This window comes from Leptonychotes weddellii, chromosome 6 (genome assembly GCF_054177405.1).
Source record: "Leptonychotes weddellii isolate Sample4059 chromosome 6, ASM5417740v2, whole genome shotgun sequence".
NCBI classification, from domain to species: domain Eukaryota; kingdom Metazoa; phylum Chordata; class Mammalia; order Carnivora; family Phocidae; genus Leptonychotes; species Leptonychotes weddellii.
This window is the reverse complement of record NC_138374.1, coordinates 129,694,494-129,717,628: the sequence shown is the minus strand read 5'-3', so window position 1 is coordinate 129,717,628 and position 23,135 is coordinate 129,694,494. Positions and strand designations below refer to the sequence as shown.

General features: G+C 44.3%; 1 protein-coding gene across 5 annotated transcripts in view; it reads right to left on the bottom strand.

Annotated features, from left to right (window-relative positions):
- MIA3 (MIA SH3 domain ER export factor 3) overlaps positions 1-20,200 on the bottom strand; it is a 58,227-nt gene extending 38,027 nt beyond the window's left edge. For 2 of the 5 annotated variants that reach the window (XM_081825205.1, XM_081825206.1), the window contains exons 1-6: positions 20,025-20,200; positions 17,012-17,145; positions 12,959-13,045; positions 7,695-10,491; positions 5,408-5,569; positions 2,502-2,647 (exon numbers count right to left, since the gene is read on the bottom strand). In XM_081825205.1, coding sequence (XP_081681331.1) covers positions 2,502-2,647; positions 5,408-5,569; positions 7,695-10,491; positions 12,959-13,045; positions 17,012-17,145; positions 20,025-20,157 — 3,459 coding nt within the window. In that variant the 5' untranslated portion in view covers positions 20,158-20,200. Of the gene's footprint in view, positions 1-2,501; positions 2,648-5,407; positions 5,570-7,694; positions 10,492-12,958; positions 13,046-17,011; positions 17,146-17,957; positions 18,049-20,024 lie in introns of all 5 variants that reach the window. The other 3 variants (XM_081825208.1, XM_081825209.1, XM_081825210.1) reach the window with 2 other exon arrangements.
- Between the last annotated feature and the right edge of the window lie 2,935 nt (positions 20,201-23,135).

Sequence of the window (23,135 nt, the reverse complement as noted above, 5' to 3'; positions counted from 1 at the left end):
TCAAATATGTTAAGGGTTACTATGTAGAAAAATAATTCAATTCTAGGAGAAGGAATCATGTGGAAGAAAATCTGGAGTCAATAAGAGAATGAACGCGCCAAGAGAGCAATCAATGAGTGGCCTTGTAAGGTTAGGATGCTCACGCTAGGAACTGATGACACCCAGACCCCGTAACTACCTGCCAGGTTTCAGGAGAGGAAATTACTGCAATTTGTGAAGCTGGACAAGCTGCCCTCGAAGGTCCCTTCCCTTTACCTATGGATCCATTACCTATGGATCCATGAATCTGACTTCTGGTTCAGTTTTCCTGAACAAGTCCAGCACCCCATTCCTCCCCAGCCCTACCAAATAATTATCTATTCTGATACTTCACAAAAACTATTTCAAATATTTTCCATACTCCCCAATTTTCATATATATTTGATATGCCATTTTCTTAAACCTTTTCAAAATCAGAATCATGCTTTGTACCTCTTAGAATCTTGTACTAACACAATACTCTGTATATACTGGGCCATCAAAATGCTTTCTTGACGGGCGCCTGGGTGGCTCAGTAGTGAAGCGTCTGCCTTCGGCTCAGGTCATGATCCCGGGGTCCTGGGATCAAGTCCCATATCGGGCTCCCTGCTCCGCAGGAAGCCTGCTTCTCTCTCTCCTACTCCCCCTGCTTGTGTTCCTGCTCTCACTATGTCTCTCTCTGTCAAATAAATAAATAAAATCTTTAAAAAAAAAAGAAAAAATGCTTTCTTGACAACACCTTTCAAGTCAATGTTACTTTGTAACACTGTGCCCTTGTCCCTCACCACTCCTGTGTCTTCTCCCACCATCCTCCACGCAGAGACCCTGTCCTGTACCACATCTGTGTCCCCCCAACCCAGGCCTAGGTCAGGGCTCTGTGCATATCCACAAAGGAAATGAATAAAGAATTCCTCCCACATTTAGAGCCTGTTAAATTTCTGAAGTGACAAGGATTCATTCTGATGATCAAATCTGAATTCTGAGACTGCATTCATCACTGAAAATCTCATTATTCTAACTGCACAGGTCATACACACCTTTACCTGGGTGGCTGTAAACCACCACAACCATAGGGAAAACTGAAAAATCTTTCCCATCCTGGTGGCCTTTCTCCTGAATTTCCCAGGTATTCAGTGTCTTTATACTGCCCTATGACCATCCAAATGAGAAGTACACAGAGGGTGAGATCCTACAAAATGCCAGGTACTGCATTAGACATTTTATTATCAATTCATTTAATTCTTCCAACAACTGGAGTAGGTATTATCTGCATTTGGAAGATGTTTGACAGCTACACAAAGTTTAGTTATTTGCCCAAGATTCTAAATGATGAATCTGGGATTTGAAATCAGATCATCCTGGCTCAAAACTCATGCGTTTTTACAGAACAGAAAAGAAAAAAAAAAAACAAAAAAAAAGCTCTTAATGATGTAATGTGTGGTGATTAACATAACAATAAAAAATTAAAAAACAACTCTTTCCTACACAAGTCTTGAAATCAACAGAACCTAGTGGAAAAATATTTTTGTGGGGGGGAGGATACTTTCTCTGTAGGTCCAAGGACAACCTGGCCTCCAACTTCTGAAAGCTTGCTCATTTCCACAATTTACCAAGAAAAATGTCCAATTTCAATAAATACCACAAGGGGGAGCTAAGTCCTAAAAAGCTTAGCTATGCTTCCAGAAAGATTAAATGTCTCATTTGGATCATGACTCCCTTAAGATAAATCTGAATAGATACTCTGTCACAAGTAGCTCTTTCTGAGAAACAAATCTAACCACATCTCTTTCCTGCTTAAAACCTTCCAAGGATCCCCATCCCAAACAATGTAACACTACTTGTCATGATACACAACTTCCTTTAGGTTGGCCTGTCTTCCTCCAAAGACCACCCCCTCTGACTGCTCAACATCAACAAGGCTTCCTCGGCTTCCCCAAAAGGCCTTTTCTTTTGTAATAACTTCCATCTCTCTGACCATGTTATTTCTTTGGCCTAACTGCATGCCACCCCCGTCTCCCTCCTCCCAATCCCTTTCAGCAACACCCTGCACATCAAACTCCCATTTGTCCTTCAACTCCTGCCAAAACACGTCTCAGCTAACTTCTGACCTTCTCTGCCCATCCTCCCACCACGATGAATCAATTTATCCAACACATCATTCTGCCATCAGGTAAATACTTTCTGCCCATATCATGTCTCCAGTGAAAGTCTTTACCTGCTGGACTAAAAGGTCCTTGAGGGGAAGAGCCATGTTTTACAGGTGTATACCCAGCACGGACACATCGCAGATCCTCTCCAAGGACTGAACTGTGCTAAGAACTCATCAAATTATACACCTGTGGTTTGTTTCAGAGACTAACATCATAGGAGCAGCAGAAATTTCCATAAAGACACTTTAAGCTCTTTACTTCATGCTCAAGATCAACTCAAAAACTGTAATTAATCAATACTCTATCTGAAGAAACTATGTATGTCAAACTTACCGTCTTAGTTAAATAAAATATGAATGAAGATATTAAAAGAATTGCATTTTCCAAAGGTGTGACACTTGCTGGCTCTTCAGCATTTGTTTCTAGTTGCTTTTTTGCATCAACAGCATCAACAGGACTGCTTTCTGTTGTAATTATCCCTAAAATTGAGGGTGAAAATTAATATTTTATTTTATGCTTTAGAGTAAGACTTGTTTCTCTCCATTCAAAATACTTATTGAGTGCCCACTGAATATTAGTGGCTTCTCTTAAAGACTTATATGGTTTAAGGGCACATTGCTGGTTCAGTTGGTAGAGCATGTGACTCTTAATCTCAGGGTCGTGAGTTCGAGCCCCACGTTGGGGGTAGAAATCATTTAAAAAATATTTACTAAAAAAAAAAAAAAGACATAGTTTTTATAAGTCTTTATATAAAGACTTATATAACTTATAAAGACTTATAAAAAGAAGGGGCACCTGGGTGACTCAGTCGGTTAAGAGTCTGCCTTCGGCTCAGGTCATGATCCCAGGGTCCTGAGATTGAGCCCTGCATCCAGGTCCCTGCTCAGCAGGGAGTCTGCTTCTCCCTCTCCCTGTGCTCCTCCCCCCTGCTCGTACTCTCTCTCTCTCTCAAATAAAATCTTTAAAAAAGAGAATTATAAAGAGAACAAAATTCAGAAGGCCCATTAGAGCTATCATACCCTTCCATTATGAAATGAACGTATCTCCAACACCATCTACCCCTCACCAAACCCCTCCATCATGTCCCTGGCAAAGCAACTGCTACCTGGACAATATTCAGTCAAGGGAATTGAGAAAAGCAGAATTTTATGTTTTTTCCACACAGACACAGTTGCATTTAACAAACATTCATTTAGGGCGCCTGGGTGGCTCAGTCGGTTAAGCGTCTGCCTTCGGCTCAGGTCATGATCCCGGGGTCCTGGGATCGAGTCCCACATCGGGCTCTCTGCTGTGTGGGGAGCCTGCTTCTCCCTCTCCTCCCCACTTGTGCTCTCTATCTCACTATCTCTGTCTCTCTCTCAAATAAATAAAATCTAAAAAAAAAGTTTAAAAACAAAAAAAAAACATTCATTTAACAAACACAGTGCTGGTGAAGCACTGTGTTAGAAACTTCAGGCAAACGATGAATAGAAAAGTGTCAGTTTGCAGACCTGCAGGTGGGATACACCAGTGTTTAGCCCGGCGTCTGGCACTTGGCAGGCACTCAGTGATTGCTTACCGACAGAGGAATGACAGCTACACAAAAGAGAATATGGGAATTGCCCAGAGACACTAACGGGTACTGTTTACAGGGAGGGGGCTGGCCTGGAGCTCTGCATAAGAGATAGGATTCCAGCACTGCCTGAAAGGGTTTCACCTGAGGAGGTGGTGGAGAGGGGATTTCAGTTTGAATTACCTGAGTCTGGGACACATCTTATAAACCTCTATGAGTTCAACAAGCAATTAGTGATGGGTGGAGTAGGGGCCTCTTGTGTCTCTTCCAACCAGAAGATTCCATTCACTATTGATCTATGAATCTGACCTTGGGAAAGTGTTCCCGGTCAGGTAAGCATCTCTGTGTCTGAGATGTATGAAGGGGTATTTGGGAAGATGAGCCTGCAAAGGCAGCTGAAGTCATTTTGTGACAGACCTTAAAGGACAGGGCAAAAAAATCTGTTTTTAATTCTGCAAGCAGAACTTTTCCTAGCCCTGAAAGTTTTTGAGCCAGAGAATAACAAGACTTCGTGGTGTATGATTCATTTTCAACAAGCAGAATCTTTTTGATTTAAAGGAGTTTAGAATGAGAGAGGACACATGAATGCAATATCCTCTGGAACACAGGAGACCTCTGGTATGTCATTTCTTCTCAAATTTGCAGAATTCCTCCCCATGCTGTGGCTTCTCCCATACTCTGAAGAGAGATGGAGGGTCCACCCAGTTCTACCAGTTCTCACGGTATCACAGGGTAATGCTGTAGCCATGGTTAGAGATCACAACCTCTAAGAACACAAACACGGCAATGAAATCACGCCACCACAGTGGATTCGTGAAATAACACAATTAGTTCTTCTTCATTAGAAACCTATTGATACCGTTATCGGGGTTGTATTTTTGTTTTAAACATTTTCCTCAATTCAAGTGAAGTGAGTTGCTCTCCATGAGTGTTTGCTGTGCTCTGTGATGGAAGTCCTATTCACTGGCCACACCGGACCACCACCCATTACAAAGTTCTGTACTCTTCCCTACAGTATAAAGATACCTAGGCGTAAATTTCCCCCTCACTGTTTTTAAGAAGGTAAAAGAGCTAAGCCACACTGTATTCTACTGGGGGCAGGGCGGGGTGGAGGGGACTTAGGAGTGGGGAGAAAACACGGAATTTGTGAGCTTTAAGGCAGTGGTTCTCAAACTTTCAACAGATCCGAATTTCCTGGAGGGCTTGTTAAACACAGCTTGCTGGTCTCCTCCCCCAGAGTTTCTGATGCCTCTGGTCTGGTTGAAAACTACTGTTTTAGAACATAAGGTTTTTTAAGAATAATATTTTAGATTAAAATTATTCACATAAGTAATAACAGCCAAACAGTGGTTTTTGGTTATAGTCTCTGGCCTTTTTCCTACTGCTGATATCCATCCGCCTCAACTCCTGCTTTTCTTTCCCTTCTGGGGTTTCTTGTTTTCTAAACTCACTCATGCCTGTATTATTCTCCCTTCTGATTTCCCACCTTTAAGAACAAATGTCCAGAGGCGCCTGGCTGGCTCAGTTGGTAGAGCATTTGACTCTTGATCTTGGGGTCATGAGTCTGAGCACCACAGGTGCAGAAATCACTTAAATAAATAAATAATTTAAAGGGGGGGGAATGTCCTAGAAGCTCTTCTTTATGAGACATACCTACACTTTGTAGAGAAAAATCTGCAAGCTTTACCTGGGTCTTTGTCCTTCGCAGTATTTGGCTGCCATGGCACTTCTGAGCCACCCCGGTCACCACTCACAGGTTGACCCAGCTGGCTGGGCTCTGTGAGGATCTCTACCTTAAGGTCCTCTGCGCTATCTTGTGGGAAACTGTCCTCAAGGTGCGGCTGCAGCCCTGCAGGGAAGAAGCGTGCACGGGGCGGGCAAAGCCGGCTGACACTCCCCACTCCACCCTTCCCCCCAGGCAGCTCTCCAACACCGTCCACCCCCGGGGGCTTCAGTACTGCCCTCCACATCGAGTATCCCCGGGAGCACAAGTGAGCAGGAAAGGAAGAGTTTCAGCTGCTCTTATCTCACTTCACCGATGGCTAAAATTTATAAAGAAACCCTCATTCCAAGTATTTTATAAACAAACACATTTATGGTAGGGTCTTCAATAACCTAACTTTCCTGGACAAACCAACACATGCTCACACACACAGATAAAGGTACAGAAGAGATTCCAGTCAAGTGCAGAAATACCAAGCATCTACTCCACACAGAAAGAACATGAACTCTTTCATACATACGCATGCTTATTTCACAGAACTAGCACAGAGGAGGGCATTATGTACAAAGGCAGTCTGCTGAAGTACCACTCAAATATTTTCAGGGTATGTCTAATTGTCAAAAAGAGGGAACCCATTTCTTTCCCCAAGAGGCTCAGGGCAGCAAAGATGAATGTCTTTAAAGCCTCATGGTTTACCCTGAAAATTCATAAGAGTTTTGCATTCTAATGCAAAACAGATCTGCTTTGATTACACACAAAAATGTTCCCCTCCCCAAATTCTCAGGAAAAATTGGCCCTCTGGGAAGATATATTTATTCTGTGACTTTATGTCCCCGTGGTACTTTACCATAAGCCTCAGCTCAAATACCTTAGTCTGAAAAGCATGGGGACACAGAATAGGGCACGGAACTAGGAATCAGGTTATATTAGAATCCTGGCTCAGGGTCAATTCAATCACTATTTACGGGAAGGCTTCTATGTATCAAGTGCTGTGTTTAGAAAGCTCTGCATCCTGGTTCAGTCACTGATTAATCTGAATGCAAGAATCCTAGGGCCCAGTAGAATTTAACTGACCTAAGTGCTCCAAAGAGGCAAGAAAGACCATGACACCCACAAAAGATGAAAACAGGGACAGGTGGGGGGGCGGTGAAGAAACTCAGGCAAGGCATTAAACATTATGCCAGGGGTGCCCGGGTGACTCAGTCGTTAAGCGTCCAACTCTTGGTTTCAGCTCAGGTCGTGATCTCAGGGTCGTGGGACTCAATCCCATGAGCTTGTCAGGCTCCAAGCTCAACCTGGAGTCTGCTTGAGATTCTCTCCCTCTGCCCCTCCCCCTGCTCTCTCTCTCTCTAAAATAAATCTTTTTTAAAATAAATAAATAAATAAATAATAAACATTATGCCAACTAATCCTTGGTCAGAGAGCAGTTACTTTGTGCTTAAGAAACTGTGTTCCAGGGGCGCCTGGGTCGCTCAGTCGTTAAGTGTCTGCCTTCGGCTCAGGTCATGGTCCCAGGGTCGTGGGATCGAGCCCCGCATCGGGCTCCCTGCTCAGCGGGGAGCCTGCTTCTCCCTCATCCACTCCCCCTGCTTGTGTTCCCTCTCTCCCTGTCTCTCTGTCAAATAAAATGAATAAAAACCTTAAAAAAAAAAAAAAAAGAAAGAAATTGTGTTCCAAAGAGCCCTTTCAGAGGCTTCCAGTTATGGAATAACTTACAGGGATGAAAGGCAGAGCACAGGGAATATCGTCAGTGGTGTTGTGAAAGTCTTGTATGGTGACAGATGGGAGCTCCGCTTGCAGTGAGCAGAGCAGACTGTACAGACTTGCCGAATCCCTATGTCACACACCTGAAACTAATGTAACACTGTGTGTCAACAATACGTCACTCAGGGTGCCTGGCTGGCTGAGACAGAAGAACATGCAACTCCTGACCTTAGCGTCATGAGTTCAAGCCTCCACGTTGGGCGTAGAGCTACTTGAAAAGAAAAGAAAAGAAAAAGTTTCCTTTTGAAAACGCTACCAGTCTCAACTGTCCAAAGGGGAAAAGAGAGTGAGAAATCCTTATGGACGCTCCCACCTGAAAGAAGGCAGGAAGGGACACGTGGATGTCACAGTGCTGTTGTCCCTTACCTTCAGGCACACTGTAAACTGGACAGAGCTTTACAAATAAGGCAGGAGGCACTTCAGCAGCGCCCCCCCGCCCCCCCACTTCTCCGGCGCGCCCCCACGAGGCCACAGGCAGGCACTTTACCTTCCGTGGAGCCGCCCCAGCCTTCCCCGGGGAGCTGTGCTGTGGTTAGCGGTGCAGTGTCCTCCACGGAGGAGTGTTTGTACCTGACGAAATAGATCAGGTCTTGAACATCGTCTAGTACTGCTGCCTCTTCGAATATGTTACCTTCCTTCACTCCCAGATCTCTGTCTTCGGTTACACGGGAATCAAGCATTTTCTCTGCTACGCTCAGAATGTGTGCCTCGGAGGCACGGAAGACCTTATCCAGGACTTTTTCCACATTATAGGGCAGGCTCTCCTGCTGTGCGGACTTCAGCTTTAACGACATCTCGTGGAACATGGCTTCTAGCTCATGGACATTAAAGTACTTCTGGAACCTCTGCAGAGACTGCTGTTCTTTAAAGAAGCTGCCGATTATAGGCAGGTCCTTCACATCATGGCTGTGCGCCCGCTTCCCCGCTGTATGTGGCGCCCAGTGTGGCTGGGCATCTTTGTGCTCCTCAGTGGCAGACCCCCAGCTCTCTGTGTCCGCGAGCCTCTCAAAGTCCCCCTGGTCCTCTTCCGAGAGTTCATCTACCCCAGGCTTCTGTACGGATTCCTCAGGGCTGTCTTCTTGAAAATTACCAGTATCTTCATTCTGAAACATTTCACCCAACCCTAGAGTCTGATTTTTTTTGTCAGGAGAGTCCCTTACTTCAGGTGCTCTCTGTGCTTTCTGAGCTACAAGAGGGTTTTCTGTTTCCACCACCCTGCTACCCGCTTCCCTGGCCCCTGTGTCTACCCCTTCGCCCAAAGTTTCTCTTTTTCTCTCAATTTCCAAAATATTACTGGTTTCTTCTTTGCTTCCTTCTGTTTCTGCATCAGGATTAATGGGGCCTAAACCAGCTCTTGCGGGGGCCTGCGGATTAACATCTAGCTGCCCGCGCTGGATCTCAGGGCTTTGTTCTTTAGACTGTTTTGCACTTAGAGCATTTTCATCCTCCAGGAGTTCTTCCGGGCTATAATCATCATCTGCCTCTGGTTTCTCAGTTTGGAAACCTGGGCCTTCCGGGCCATCTGTCTGGCCTGTTGCCTCCACTTCCCGTAAGCCCACCAGGGGCTTGTGAGGAGCAAACTCTTCACCTGAGGAGTCCTCTTTGACCTCCTCCTTGGAGAGCCTTATCTTCTCATCCATCTGCTTACTGTGGCTAGCAGCCTCTTCTCTTCCTTGTGGCCAAGAAAGATTTCTTCCCAAAATGGGGCCCTCTTCTTCCGGTTCTCTTGGCAAACCAATTTCATCCAGAGGGGAGGGTCTAGGTTGATTGTGAGTCTTAAGAAGCTGTTCCTCTTTAAATTCCTCACTTGGATGCTCCACTGAGAGCGTGTGTGGTTTTGATCCACTTACTAAAACATGTACTTCTTCCACATTGTCTTTGGATGCATTATGCTGATTACCTCCCAGCAGGGGTGCAATATCCACAGATTCCTGTCCAATCTTTTCCTCGTTCACTTGACTCCCTGAAGCTTTAGGTACTGGTTCACGTTCTAAGCCACCTCCCAAAATCTGCTCTCCAGGCTTTTCTTCAGGGAGCATTCCTTTTGAAATATGAACAGCTGCTCCTTTTAGGTCATTTTCTTTGTTATCGAAGGCTGACTCCAACATTTCTTTACCCTTTCCAGCAGATGGCAAAGAGCCAGGGTCACTGCTTTGAGGAGAACTGTGTGCAGTCATGCCTTCCTGCTTCTCCTCCTCCAACCCCATCTCAGCCTGTGCCAGGCCCCTATTGGATTCTGCAACTTTCGTCCCTTTTCCTGTAATATGAATTTCCGGGTCTTTTTCATTATTTGTTTTAGGGACATCTACACTCAAAAGATGATCTTCTGCCTTTTTAGGGTCAATGTAATCCGTGGCTGATCGTGGTTTCCCCCACTTGCTACCTGGGACAAACGTATCATCACCTTCCTTTCCTTCCTCTGAATCAGAACTCCCTAAATCCACACCTGTTTGTCTGTCACCTTCTGTGAAAGAGAAGATAGTATCCTCCCAGGTTGTTAGTATGTTTTTATCATAGTTTTTGATGCCAGGGGGCTGCATTGCCTCCACTTTATCCTCTTCGTTTGAACTCTGCTCTCTATCTGATGAGTATTTCTCAACTCCAGACTTCACTGGAGTTTTCACATCTTCTCCACCATGAGTGAAGGTCAGTAACGGCAGCTCATCAAAGTTTTCTTCGTTCTCCTCCTCTTCCTTGCCAACTGTGTAATACTCAGTATCCAATTCCTCATCAAAATCATCTTCTAATGAAGTAACAAGTCTGGTTGTCTCGTCATCAGATACAAGTGCATCAGCAGTTGAGCCAAATTTGGTTTTTAAGTCCAGAGTCATTTCTTTTTTCAAAAGTTTGTAAGCATCAATTTTCTCCTGTTCACTCGAGACCTGAGAACCATTGCTGGTTTTGTTGTTTTCACTTTCTGGCACTTTTAGTTTATCCTGTAGCATTTCCTCAAAAGGTTCAAATGAAGATGGGTCTCCCTGAGCATGACCTGCTTGACTGTTTACATGGGGGTGGTTCTTCTGAGCCCCAGATCTTTCCTTGAGTTCCTTAGTATTTTCTGAGAAGACACTTTCACTCTCCTCTGAGTTTACTTCTACTGGTTCAGGTTCAAGGTCGCTTTCCTCAAATACTTCAGGAGGGGTGTCCTCACGCTGAGGTTTTTCTATAGCTTTCTCAGAATCTCCAGTTGCAGAATTATACAATTCCAAAAATCCTAAAAGTTCTTCTACATTATAATTATCAAAATCATCTCTTCCCCCATCAAAACAAACAAAATCTGTCTCCTGCAAGAGAGAAAAAAAAAAAAGTTAGCATGTCACTAAGTATAAGAGCAAACTCTTACCCATGCTAGTGACAGAGATAATCCCAAATTGGCTCTGGAGGGGGTTCCGTGTCTACCTTGGGCAACAACTCGTCTTGGGTAGTGAAGAGATATAGAAGCTAGAATCCACTTTTCCCTGGTTCCCTGCTTCCATGGAGAAGGACTCCTACCTGAGTACTACTCCTGGCTGCCCTTCGCTGTCTCTTCCCCAGGGGAAACATGATTCATGTGGCTGGTGCCTTTGCTCTGTACCATCCCTGTTTTCTGTTTGGGGGACCTGCTGGAAGGAACACACATCCTCTCCCCCACCATGCTGACAGTTTTACAGGGACAGTCCTCCAGGGGTGGCCCCCCATTAGCTAGCTCTGTCTGTGGCTGGGCAGTTGGTCTTATTCTAGACTATAAAGCCCACTATTTCTGCAACCGAAGCCATGTTCACTGAAAAGCTTTATCAATAAATAATAGTGACAATTTGGTCTCCATGTGCCTGACTCCTGGGTCTCTCAATTTGTTCTGAGCACAAGTAGAGAAAACACAGGGTGTCATTTATTGGGTCCCCCAACTCCCAATATCTATGCCTGATGTTCTGGGAGTTCATCTCATGATAATACGTGCAGAAGAAGCTGGAAGACCACCAGCTTCCCTATCACTGTGCCCTCCAGGCTGTACTTCTGTTCACCCCACTAGAGACAGGCAAAATCACCTTGCTGTCAGGATCTAAGTCTACACAGATTTTTTGGCTCATATTCTCTTTAGATTGGAAAAGACAAATCAGCTTAGGAAGTATCTTATTAAAACACAGAGGCATGGGAACTAAACATTTACAGGCACGAAGAAGGGTGTCAAGGGGGCTCCCCACTTAATTCTTACCTCAAATACAACCTGAAAACAAGATTCAGTAAGGAATATACTCTACTCTAAATCAGGGTTCTAGATGTCATTAAGATCTGCTTTCAGAACTATCCATAAATCTATATTCTTCCTTTCCTCCAATAATAAGCAAATTGACATAAAAGGGGCCATACACAGAGGGAAAGTTAAAAGCCAACAAAGATAATTCTCTTCTCCTAACTAAACTTTCACAAAAGGCTGAGGAGCCTTGACCAGTGCAGTAGGGATGGATGATTTCTTCTTTTCACCACATGTGTTTCCACGCTATTTTCTTAATACTGAGGGAAGCATGCAGTGGGAGGTACAGAAAGAAGGCAGACTCCCCAACTAGTGAGGTCACTGTGACCAATGAACTGCCGTCTCACACCTATATCCTGGAGAGTCTCTTCACTAGGAATGAGGCCAGGCAGGTAATGGGCTGATTTTATGACCCTTGCAATTATCGAGAAATGTTAAGAACAGCACTGGCTCGAAGACTCCATATAGTCTGCCAATCTCATCTAAGAATGCCTCTAGGACAGCAACTTGCATGTTCCGCAGCACTGCAAAGAACTGCTCAAGGATGCTTGAATGAAAGTGAGCGTCAATGACTATAAACTTTAAAACTCCAGAAAATAATCAGCAGGACTGAGGATCCCAGAACACAAAATTCTCATCATCACAGAGCTGTCAGTGCATTCAGATGAATGCTTTATAGGGTGTGCAGTCAGTACTGTGCAGATCTGAAACTAGACTCCTCCAAATCTCTCAAATTCCCTACAGCATAACTATAACCCCTGAAATCACTGAAGACTCAGTGATAAGGAAACCATGGTAAACTGGCATTTGTGGCCTAGTACATAATGTAGGGTTTAATTTCACCTGATTTCTCTATACTTAAAATGTCTAAGAGCTATTCAATGAGTGGTTTTCTGATTGAGATACCTTCTCCTTTTGCTTCTAAAAAGATTTACCTCTTGGGGTGCCTGGGTGGCTCAGTCGGTTAAGCCTCTGACTCTTGATTTCGGCTCAGGTCATGATCTCAGGGTCATGAAATCGAGCCCTGTGTCGGGCTCCGCGCTCAGCGCGGAGTCTGCTTGAGTTTCTCTCCTTCTCCCTCTGCCCCTCCCCCTGCTCGCGCTTGCTCGCTCTCTAAAATAAATAAATATATTTTTTTAAAGATCTTAAAAAAATAAAAAGATTTACCTCTGAAACTTAATCACTAAGAAGATACTGAATTCTTAATTTTTTCTTCATATAAAGCAGCAAAGAAAAACCCTATATAAGAGTACACATATTAGACAACTACCAAATAATGATATATAATCTCCTATAAATTCTTTTCAAACTTTTCTTTCTTCTTTTTTCTATTTTTAAAGGTAATCTGATTCTAAATTAAAACTTGATACACACATGTGAACTTGGTTTTTTCTTTTTTTTTTTTGAACTTGGTTTTTTCTGACCAAAACACAAGGACTTTCAAAAATCATTAACTGACTATCACTGATGAATTTGAAAGGCAATTTATAATTAAGAACCAAAAAAAGTCCATAACTTACATCTGTTGGAACTTGTAGCTCCTCTTTAGTATATTCATGGACTACTTGGATTAAATCCTTCGGAAAATATCCAAAAATACGCCCAACCTATATGAAAGAATAGGTGAAAGAAACAAACACCAATCAAAATTCTGTATAAGAAATACAAATGACAGACTTCTTAGTAGTGACAGGAAATAGATAGGTAGGTAGGCATAACCACAAGAGACAGATAGTTGCTATTATGATTACACAGATTATTCCAATGAAAATTAAGTATAGAATATCTTAAAGCCAACTTTCCTAAAACCACTGAGGTTTCCTTTCAACATGCAACTTAATTCTAAACACAGAGCACATAAAGTTATATTTCTGAAGTAGATAAAAGACCTACATAAGAGAAAGTTATTGTATATTTTGTGATTAAAACTATGCAAATCAGGGGCACCTGGCTGGCTCAGTCAGAAGAGCGTGCAACTCTTGATCTCGGGATCGTGAGTTTGAGCCCATGCTGGGTAGAGAGATTACTTAAAAATAAAAATCTTTAAAAAAAACCAAACCTGCAAATCAAAGCTGGTTAGAAACACAATTGCAAATAACCTCTAGCAATAATTTACCTGCACATTTCACAGCTTTGCTCATCAACTGGTACACTTAGAAGTCTTTCTTAAACCAATAAACAGCCATGAAAATTAAGTAAAAAGAATATAAAATTGCTAAAATGTGTGATCACTATGACAAAAAGCAAATATTTATTGATAGAATGGGCTGTAGTAGCTTTTTCAAAAACTAGATTTTCCAGTATTGGAGGGAGAAAATAAAATTCATACTAATGTATACATCAAGCTTTAGTTTCATGCAAAGTAAACCTCTAGAGAAAATAACCCCATTTACCTACAGCACTAACAGCTAAAATACATAAAGTGTGTCTTCTTGAGACGCATACACTGTCTTCTACTGGCTACATCTGAAATGGAAAGCAGATCTCTCCGAAGGAGGCTGATAGGCAGATCCAATGCACCAAAGGAGAAAAAGGCTATCTTATCACCAACTCCTAAAATATCCTCATTAGGAGTGCTGTTGTTATGCCTGGCAAATATGTGAAAGCCAGTCTGAGTACTAGAATACGGTCTTGAAGATTAGATAAGACAGAGCAATTAAAAACTGCTACACTGGCAGTTAAAATCTAGAACTCTAAGAAACCCAAAAAGGCTGCAGAACAAAAACTAAAAAACAGAAACAAGAATCATTTTGAAAACTAAGAGGAGAGAGTTTTTAACTTCCTAAAATTGAACCAGAAAAATCAGAGCATGATGGAGTCACTGGTTTCCAAAAATATAAGTTTCATGAAATAAGAGAAGAGACTGAGGGAAAATACACTTTTTTTCCTTTTCAGGAAAATTTTATTAAGAGAAAATCTGGAAAAGGGAGAGAAATCAGAAATATATGGAAAAAGGAAATAAATTTGTCTTTGTGTAGTCTCGGTCCATTGACACCATAGGTCATATAAAACTCCATATTTTGGGGGTACCTGGCTGGCTTAGTCGGTAGAGCGTGTGACTTGATCTGAGGATTGTGGGTTCAAGCCCCATGTTGGGTACAGAGATTATTAAAAATGATAAAATCTTAAGAAAAAAAAAACCTCTGTATTTTTACACTGGGGGGTGGTATTCTGTGCTTCAGGATCTGACAAAAAGGGGTTCAGAATCATGGACCCTCAGGACAGGAAGTAAGCTTTAGGTCTAATTTTGCTTCCATACACCATCCCTGCCAAGGAACTATTAATTTGATTGCAGGGGTGGGGAAGAAGTAGAACATTTGTTCAAGAGAATAAATTCTGTATAAGCTACCATCAGGACACATGTAAATAAGTGCCACTACCCTGAAAGAAAATATTCAAAAGGAAGATGGGTAAGACATGGGCCCTTCCATTACGGAGCTTATGACTTTACAGGAGCAAAGACAGTACACACACCAACTGCAAGACAAGGCAGTAAAAGGGATGCCACGTGAGCAGTGCAAACAAAGTGCCACCTGAACAATCATCAAACAGCACAGAGCCCTCTGGCTAGGGTGCTAGAGCGGTGCCTCCCTGAGATGGCAACAGGAGAGGTGACCGTGGCCATAAGAAAATGCAAGTCGAGCTCACGTACCAAATGCTCCAACTTAACCACCTCACTGTACATAAAACATGCAGCCTAGGTATTGAGAAAAAACCTTCCAAGAGTAAAGATTATCAAGAAATCTAATGTGGTCGACTTGAAGGAAACAGAACAGATCCTTCTTTGTATCTAGTGATTCAATCAGGATTCTGCCCAAATTACAAGGGCTGAACCTGACTGGTTAGTTGGTCTTTCAAGATTCCTCCCTAGGAATCTGGAACACCAACAAAATGAATCTGTTTTTCCCTGTGTAGGTTTCTCAAGCCTTATTTTCTGTTGTTTGGTATCTTATTGATAGTAAAAGTTTTCACAGGGGAGACTGGGTATTTCTGGAAGTCTGAACAACCCTAAGGACATCAAGAACTCTTACAACTTTCAGTAAGTAAACAGTCCACACATCACACTTTTTAGAAAGGAAAGGACAAGAACACATAAGCCTCTCAAGTCTGGTCACTCCTAGGGAATCTCCTCATTAAAAACATCAAAAGCATGAGCATTATTTACAACAGCCAATGGGGCGCCTGGGTGGCTCAATCAGTTGAGCATCGATCCTGATTTTGGCTGAGGTCATGATCTCAGGGTCATGGGATCAAGCTCCACATAGGGCTCTGCACTCAGCATAAAGTGTGCTTGTCCCTCTCCCTCCCCCTCTTTCCCTCCCCCTGCGAGTGCACTCTCTTGATATCTATCTAAATAAATAAAATCTTACAATAGCCAAAATGTGGAAGCAACCCAACTGTCCACCATTTGAGGAGTAGACAAAGATGTGGTAGACACAGACATGCACACAGACACACAGACACGCACACAGACACACAGACATGCACACAGACACACAGACACACACACATTGGAATATTACTTGGTCATAAAAAAGAATGAAATCTTGCCATTTGCAATGACATGGATGGACCTAAAAGGTATAATGCTAAGAAAAATAAGTTGGTCAGAGAACAATAAACGCCATATGATTTCACTCACATGTGAAATTTAAGAAACAAAACAAAGAAAAAAGGAGACAAAAAAACAGACACTTGAATACAGAGAACAAACTGGTGGGTGCCACAGGGGAGGTGGGTGGAGGAATGGGTGAAATAGCTACAGGGGATTAAGAGTACTCTTATGGTGATGAGCACTGAGTAGCACATAGAACTGTGGAGTTCCTATATTGTACACCTGAAACTAATAGAACAAAGTTAATTGAACAAAAATTTTTTTTAAAAAATCAGAGTATGATGGAGTCACTGGTTTCCACGTCTGTCATCAGGGCACCCTAAAACCGGCTGGGAAGAGAGCAGCTGGGGGAAGCTCCAGGAGCAAGTGTCTGAAGAGCAGGAAAAGGATGACGCAGAAGTTGCAAACAAAACAAGGAAACAAAAAACACACAATGAAAAGGACATTTTGCTTTTTTAACGGACGAGTAACAGTACATATGATTAGGTAACTGTTCCCAGAGCTGCCCATCTTTCACAAATATTAATACCTTAGAAAAAAATACACATACAATCAACTTTAAACATGAACACGTGAAACACTGTCCCACACAAAGTTTACAGGATTAAGTCTAATGCTCGCGAACCCTTCTGTTGTGAAGAAATGAAGTTCAGAATTTTCAGGTTTCGCCACTACAACCTTTCCTCTGGATGGAGCATCCACCGCTGATAAGGCCTTGAACTTACTGCTGAGAAGCAACAACCAGAAGCAGTTGTTTTGTTTAAGGAACAGAGCAGAGCCCCTACCCGGGGCCAGACCTGATGCCTGCCGGGGACACACAGACACCTTCTGTTTTCCCAGTCTAGCAGGGAGGACAAGTTAACTCCATCAAAGACCCCAGGAAACAGTTATCTCCATCCACAGTGAGAAACAAGCCAATAAAAAGTAAGAAGATAAAGTATGTCAAATTTGTACTTACACTTCCGGCCCAAACTTCAGGAGGTCTCCCTGCCAGTTTATAGTAGACATACACAGGGTCACCTTTTTTAAAACTCACAAAACGACAATCTGGGCCTGTAAAATCTTCGAGAGCCTCACCCCGGTACATTAACACTGTAGGTAAAAGACGGGGGGGGGGGGGGGAGGAGAGAAAGAGGTATCAGGATTCAACTTTCACAGTCCAAACTGCTTTATCAGGCAACAGGAGGGCATCCTCCATCCTGTAAACAACAATCAAGTTTCTCCAGTACTCTCTGGAATCAATCACTTTCAATTCACAGGCTCCAAGTATCTAAATTCTAGAGCTTTATCATTATATATCACACCCTACAAGCAGACAGGAGAGACGGCCACTTTCCCTGTTTTTCTCTATGGATAAACAAAAAGCAATGAGTCCACCACCACACAGAGTTGGTGTCAAGAGAAATTCTTGGTCTCCTCTCTAACCTTCTTGTTCTCAATCTCTGCTGTTTCGTAATCATAAAAAGCTTCATAGCACAACTGAATAAATTCAAGTACAGATGCTGGCTGGCTTAAGCGTGGCCGCATGAAGAGGTAACAGGGAGCTGGGGAGAGCACCCAGGAACCCCCAACGGGTCAATTAACTTGAACTAACACTAAAAGGCACTATCGTTAAGTGGCTGTAAACTGCTACCATGCAGGAGTAAACACTGCCGACTTCATGTGAAGCCACGCTGATCTCCCTGTACGGTATCTGGATAAATTAATGGGAAAGGACATCACATCCTATTACCAGTCCAATCACATGACGGGGTAATGTGAAATTATCATGAAAGTAATGTTCACTGTACCCAACATTCCGAAGGGAAGATACCCTTATTTATTAATGTCTATACATAAAATCACAAGTGGGCATCACAATGTTGCAGGGACAAGCAAAACTATGAGAATTGTTCAATAGTTACCTTCAATCTTAAAATGCAGGACTTAAATCACACTTGATCTAGAAACTAGTAGAAGCAGCATTTTTCTTTTTGTTGGCCAACTACACAGTTTCTAATATAAGATGAAATGGACAATAGGTACAATTAAATAGTAGAGAAAAGAAGAGTGACATGGAAAGAACACTTTTTCTTAAAGCCAGTGACCAATAAATACATTAAAACGTATCTTTAAATATATATTTGAGGGACGAACAGATAGATTTGAGGGCGGTTATTTGGATTTTGAAGCTAAAATCCGATTACTTTAATACATGTCAGCATCCTAATTCAGATATAACTGGGGGAAAAGGCCAGGTTGAAGGTGATGGGACAATTTAAGATTGAGGATTCTATCGCAACTGGAAATGGCAATGTTTCTTTTGTTTCCCCCTTAGAAGAGATCAGTGAAAAACTGTAACAAATTAGATGACATTACTGCACACTGTGAAACAACTTTCTGAAAAGTACAGGACAGCTCTCTCACTCACACACCTTACTAGATACTTTATGCAACACACAGTCTCCTACCCTTCTGGGCTGCCGCCTGTTGTGTTTTGGTTATATCTGTTTGGACACATGCCATTCTCAACTTATGTGACAAGTAAGGGCCCTTTCAACACCATGTCTCCGTGCTGGGGAAGCATCAGCGATGTGATTCTCCAGCTAACTGGTTTTGAGGAACCCAAGTAGGGGAGTGCTTGAAAGCAAAGAAGGGCAAATATTTTGTCTTAGCCAACCCTGCTTGCTAATCATCTGGGTTTGCGCACAGAAAATTGAAGGGGAAAAGTGTGGAAGTTGCTCCACTTTTGATTTGCTTCAGCCCTAGGTTACCTCTAGGAATGGCTTAACACAAAGATGCCTCCTCGCTTCCTGTTCAGGGTGTTGCGGTAATACAAACTCTTCCAACTATGAAGTTTGTTTTTGAATAGCACCGATTTGAATATAAATAGCTAAACTGTAGGCATACGGCCTTTTCAGCATGAACATTTTTTTATATGTACTGTTTACAATTTATGAACAACCGTTTCTGAACGCGGTTATCACTAAGTTAGAAGGTTATTCAAGACCCTCCGGGAGGCCCTAAGAATAATCCCGGTCCCACAAACACATGAGAAGAGATTCCAACAACACAAGTGACTAAGGCTAAGGCTGGCCAGGTTCATGAAAATAAATATTTATTATGATTACTTTAAGAATCCTCTTGATCTGACTCTGGGGATCTCTGTCCTCCTCACCGCCCACAGTCCATCCCCCACCCCCAATCTAGGACTGGGGCACAATTCCGCTTCCTGCGCAAAGAAGAGGAGGCTGCCGGTCCCAAGTGGCAGATGCAGATTCTCGCTCGGCCTCTTTCGAGAGCGAAAGATTTTGGCCTTCCTTAAGGTGCCCTCCCTGCCTGGCTCTGCAAGGAGACTTCCAAGCACAGACATGACAGGACTGAGGCAGAACAGAGGCGAGACCTTGGAATACCCTGCATGTTTGGACTCCGGGCTCGTCCCAAACCCAAACTCCAATCCCTGTCAAAAGGCGGTACGAGCCCCAAATCCGAGAGAGGCAGTAGGGCGAAGGGGCAGCGCCAGCGCCCTTCCCAAGCCCCGCCACGAACCTGCGGCCGGGAACGCACCCGCCGAGCCCTCGGCGCATCTGCGCCCCCGACTGCACCCACCCAGGTCCCCGCGGCGGGGGCAGGAGAGCGCTCGCTGCAGCGCGGGGAGCCCAGGACGCGCCGCGCGCACCCCAACTGCTCAGTCTCCCCTCAGGGCCAGGCGGGGAGCGGACGCTGCGAACCGCCCCTGGGGAAGCCGGGGGCCACCGCCACCCTCAAACCCCGCCAGATCAGCGGAGGGAAAGGAAACGCTGGCAACAAGTGGGAGGCGCAGCCCCCGGGCCAGGGCCGGCGGGCGCCGAAAGCCGAGGCGACAGCGCGGGGCGCCGGCGCTCGCCCACCCCCGCGCCGCGCCCGCCCGGCCTGCGCCCCCGGCCGGCTAGCGGGGCTGCCCAGCTCCCGCCCCCGCGCGGTCCCGCCGCCGCCGCCCTCCCGCCACTCACTGCTGCACTCCTCGTCCGCGCACAGTTTGTGCTCCGCGAAGCGCCGGCTCGTGTCCGCGTGTGGTTGGCCCGGCACCGGCCAGGGCGGCCCGAGCAGGAGCAGCCAGAAGAGCAGCCCCGGCGCCGCAGCCATGTTGTGGTCACCGCAGGGGAGCCGGCGGCGCGGAGGTGGAGGCGAGGCCGGGCGGGCGCCGGCGGGCGGGGCCGAGGGCGGAGCGCGGCGGGCGGGGCGCGCGGCGGGGAGGGGCGGTGCCGGAGGCCGCGGCGTTCCTGGCCGACACGTCAGCGCGGCCTCGGCGAGGGGCTGCGGGCGCCCGAGGGCGCGCGCTCCGACCCGCTCCCCGAGCGGTCCTCCGCTCGCCTCCCCCAGCGGCCGCCTCTCCCGTCTTTTCTCCCTCGCCAGGTCCCTTCGCAGGCGGCCCTCCGCGCCGCCTCATTCTCTGCGACCGTGGGGCCCCCACCCGCCAGCCCAATACGGGGTCCTTTCCTGGCACCTTCTCATTTCTGGTCCAGCCCGAACCAGCCCACCGCCACCCTCACCCCCATTCTTGGTTTGGTGCCTCCTTTTCCAAACTACCAAATCTCGTCCACGAGCTGCCACTGTTAGTCTCTGGCTTGAGACTCTCTCTCCTTCAGGTTCCCAGGGGTTCCTTGGGGGCCCCATCCATGATCCCCTTTGATTGGGAAGGGGCACGAGTGGAACGGTGGGTTTGTGATGGAAATTAGAGCCGGTGGCCAGCTTGGTCTTTTTTTGAGCCTTGGGGAGTAGGGGTTGGCAATGTATACCAGTGCTGAGATCTTCAGATTCTTGGGCCTTTATCGCTAAGGGAAGAAGTAATTTAATTCAACACAAATGTGTTGAGCTTCCATTTTATGCTATCATTTATGCATGCCAGACACCAGGGTGGCATGGGGAAAGATGTAGGTCATGAGACAAGATATCTGGCCCTTGTCTAAAGAAATCCACAATTTAGTGGAAACCAACTGATATAAAAACAGCTAAAGAATAAATATCAGGTAAGGAAAAGCTAATAAATGGCAGCAACTTTTACTGAGTTCTTTCTTTAGGCCCAGGTGTTATTCTGAGGTCTTTATATGCATCGATTGGTTGAATCTTCACAACAGTAGAGGATGCTATCTTCCATTTTTGAGATGAGCAAATTGGGGCATTCACACATCTAGTGAGAGATGGAGCTCAGATTCAAACCCAAGGAATATCCTCCCTCTTAATCAAAATTCTGTAAAGCCTCCATCAAGCAACATGCAATTTTTGTACTTTCTTTCTGACTAGGGAAGCAAAATCTTGTTTAAATCACAGTATAACTGAATCATCTATATGTGTGAAAGAAAGAAAGGAAGGGAGAGAGGAAGGAAGGAAGGAGGCAGGCAGGCAGGCTGGCCACAGCCCACGAATCAGCCCAGAGAAGAGTGGCTGCAATGTTCTGGCGCTGGTTGGAGCACTGTGCATTTGTCGATCTTTCCATATCTCAATAAATGCCATTTTAATTCCCATCTTCCAGATGCTCAAGTCAAAAACTTAATTCCTGGCAACTCTTTCTCTCACACCCAAATCCAATCCATCAGACAATCCTGGGCTCTCTTTATTTTAATAGCTTTATTGGAAGGTAATTGGCATATTACATATAATAAACTGCACACATTTAAAGTGTACAGTTTGATAAGTTTTGACCCATGAAACCATCACTATAATCAAGATATTTAACTATATCCACCACCAATAAAAGAGCCCTCGTGCTCCTTTGTAATCCTTCCCTCCCCTTTCCTGCCTGTCTCCAAACAAACTTCTGTTGCTATAGATTAATTTATAATTTCTAGAATTTGATATAAGTGGAATCATACAGTATGTCTTCTTTTTTTGTCTTTTTTCACTCAGCGCAAGCATTGGAAATACATCCAGAATCTGACCACTCTCACCATCTCCTATCCAAGCCATCATCATCTCTCACCTAGAAGGTTACAATAGCCTCTTACTGTTCTGCCTTTGCCTCCCTGAGGTCTACTGTGTCAACAGCGACTACAGTGATCATTTCATGACATAAATTTGGTCATGTCTCTCCTCTGCTCAAAACCTTCCTACAGGGGCGCCTGGGTGGCTTAGTCTTAAGCCTCTGCCTGGGATCGAGCCCCGCGTCAGGGGGAAGCCTGCTTCTCCCTCTCCGACTCCCCCTGCTTGTGTTCCCTTTCTCACTGTCTCTGTCTATCAAAAAAACAAAAACAAAAAACCACCTTCCTACAGCTTTCCATTTCCAATTAAAATGCATGGACTACACTGTCTTTATGAAGGACTACACTGTCTTATTTGATCTGACTGACCTCACTCATCCCTTTTACCCCCACTTCCTAAGACCCTCCTCTTACTCTGTTAGTTCTACTCAAACTCACCAAGCCCCACTCTTGCATTAGAGCGTTTGCGCTTGCAATTCATCAACCTGGAACAGTTCCCCCAAACAGTCCACCTGACTAACTAGTTCCCTCACTTCATCAAGTGTCTGTAGCAACACCATTTCTTGTTAGAGAGGCCTTTATCACTCTACATAAAATAGAGCTCCTTCCATGAATACCATGAATATAAGTTCCAGGGGAGCAAGGAATTTATTTTGTTCATCGCAATAATATAAATACCTAGGAAAGTGTCTGGAATGTATGAGGTACTCCACAAATGATTTGTGGGATGATAAATATTTTATGCCATTAACCTACATGGAGCCTCCATATGTAAATAGTACAGAGGAAATATGCCATAAGAACAAAGCATTTTGTGTCTTCCCCTCAGCAGCACCCTCAACACCTGGAACAGAATCTGGAATACATTTATTGTTGATTGAGGGCATATTTGTTATGGAGGGAGTGAATGAAATTGCAGTGTTTTTTTTCCTATGTATTACCAGAATAGAGAAGGCAGATAAAGGTAATTCTAATTTTTCTTATTTCTATTTAGAGTAGAATTAATGACAATTCATTGGTGGAAAAGGCAAAATTCCAAAATGATCTAATCTAATTCAATAATTCTTTACTAATATTTACTTTGACTAATATTCAGATACACTTTTATATGAAGGATGAGAGCTCTCAGTTGGTGAAGAACTGTTT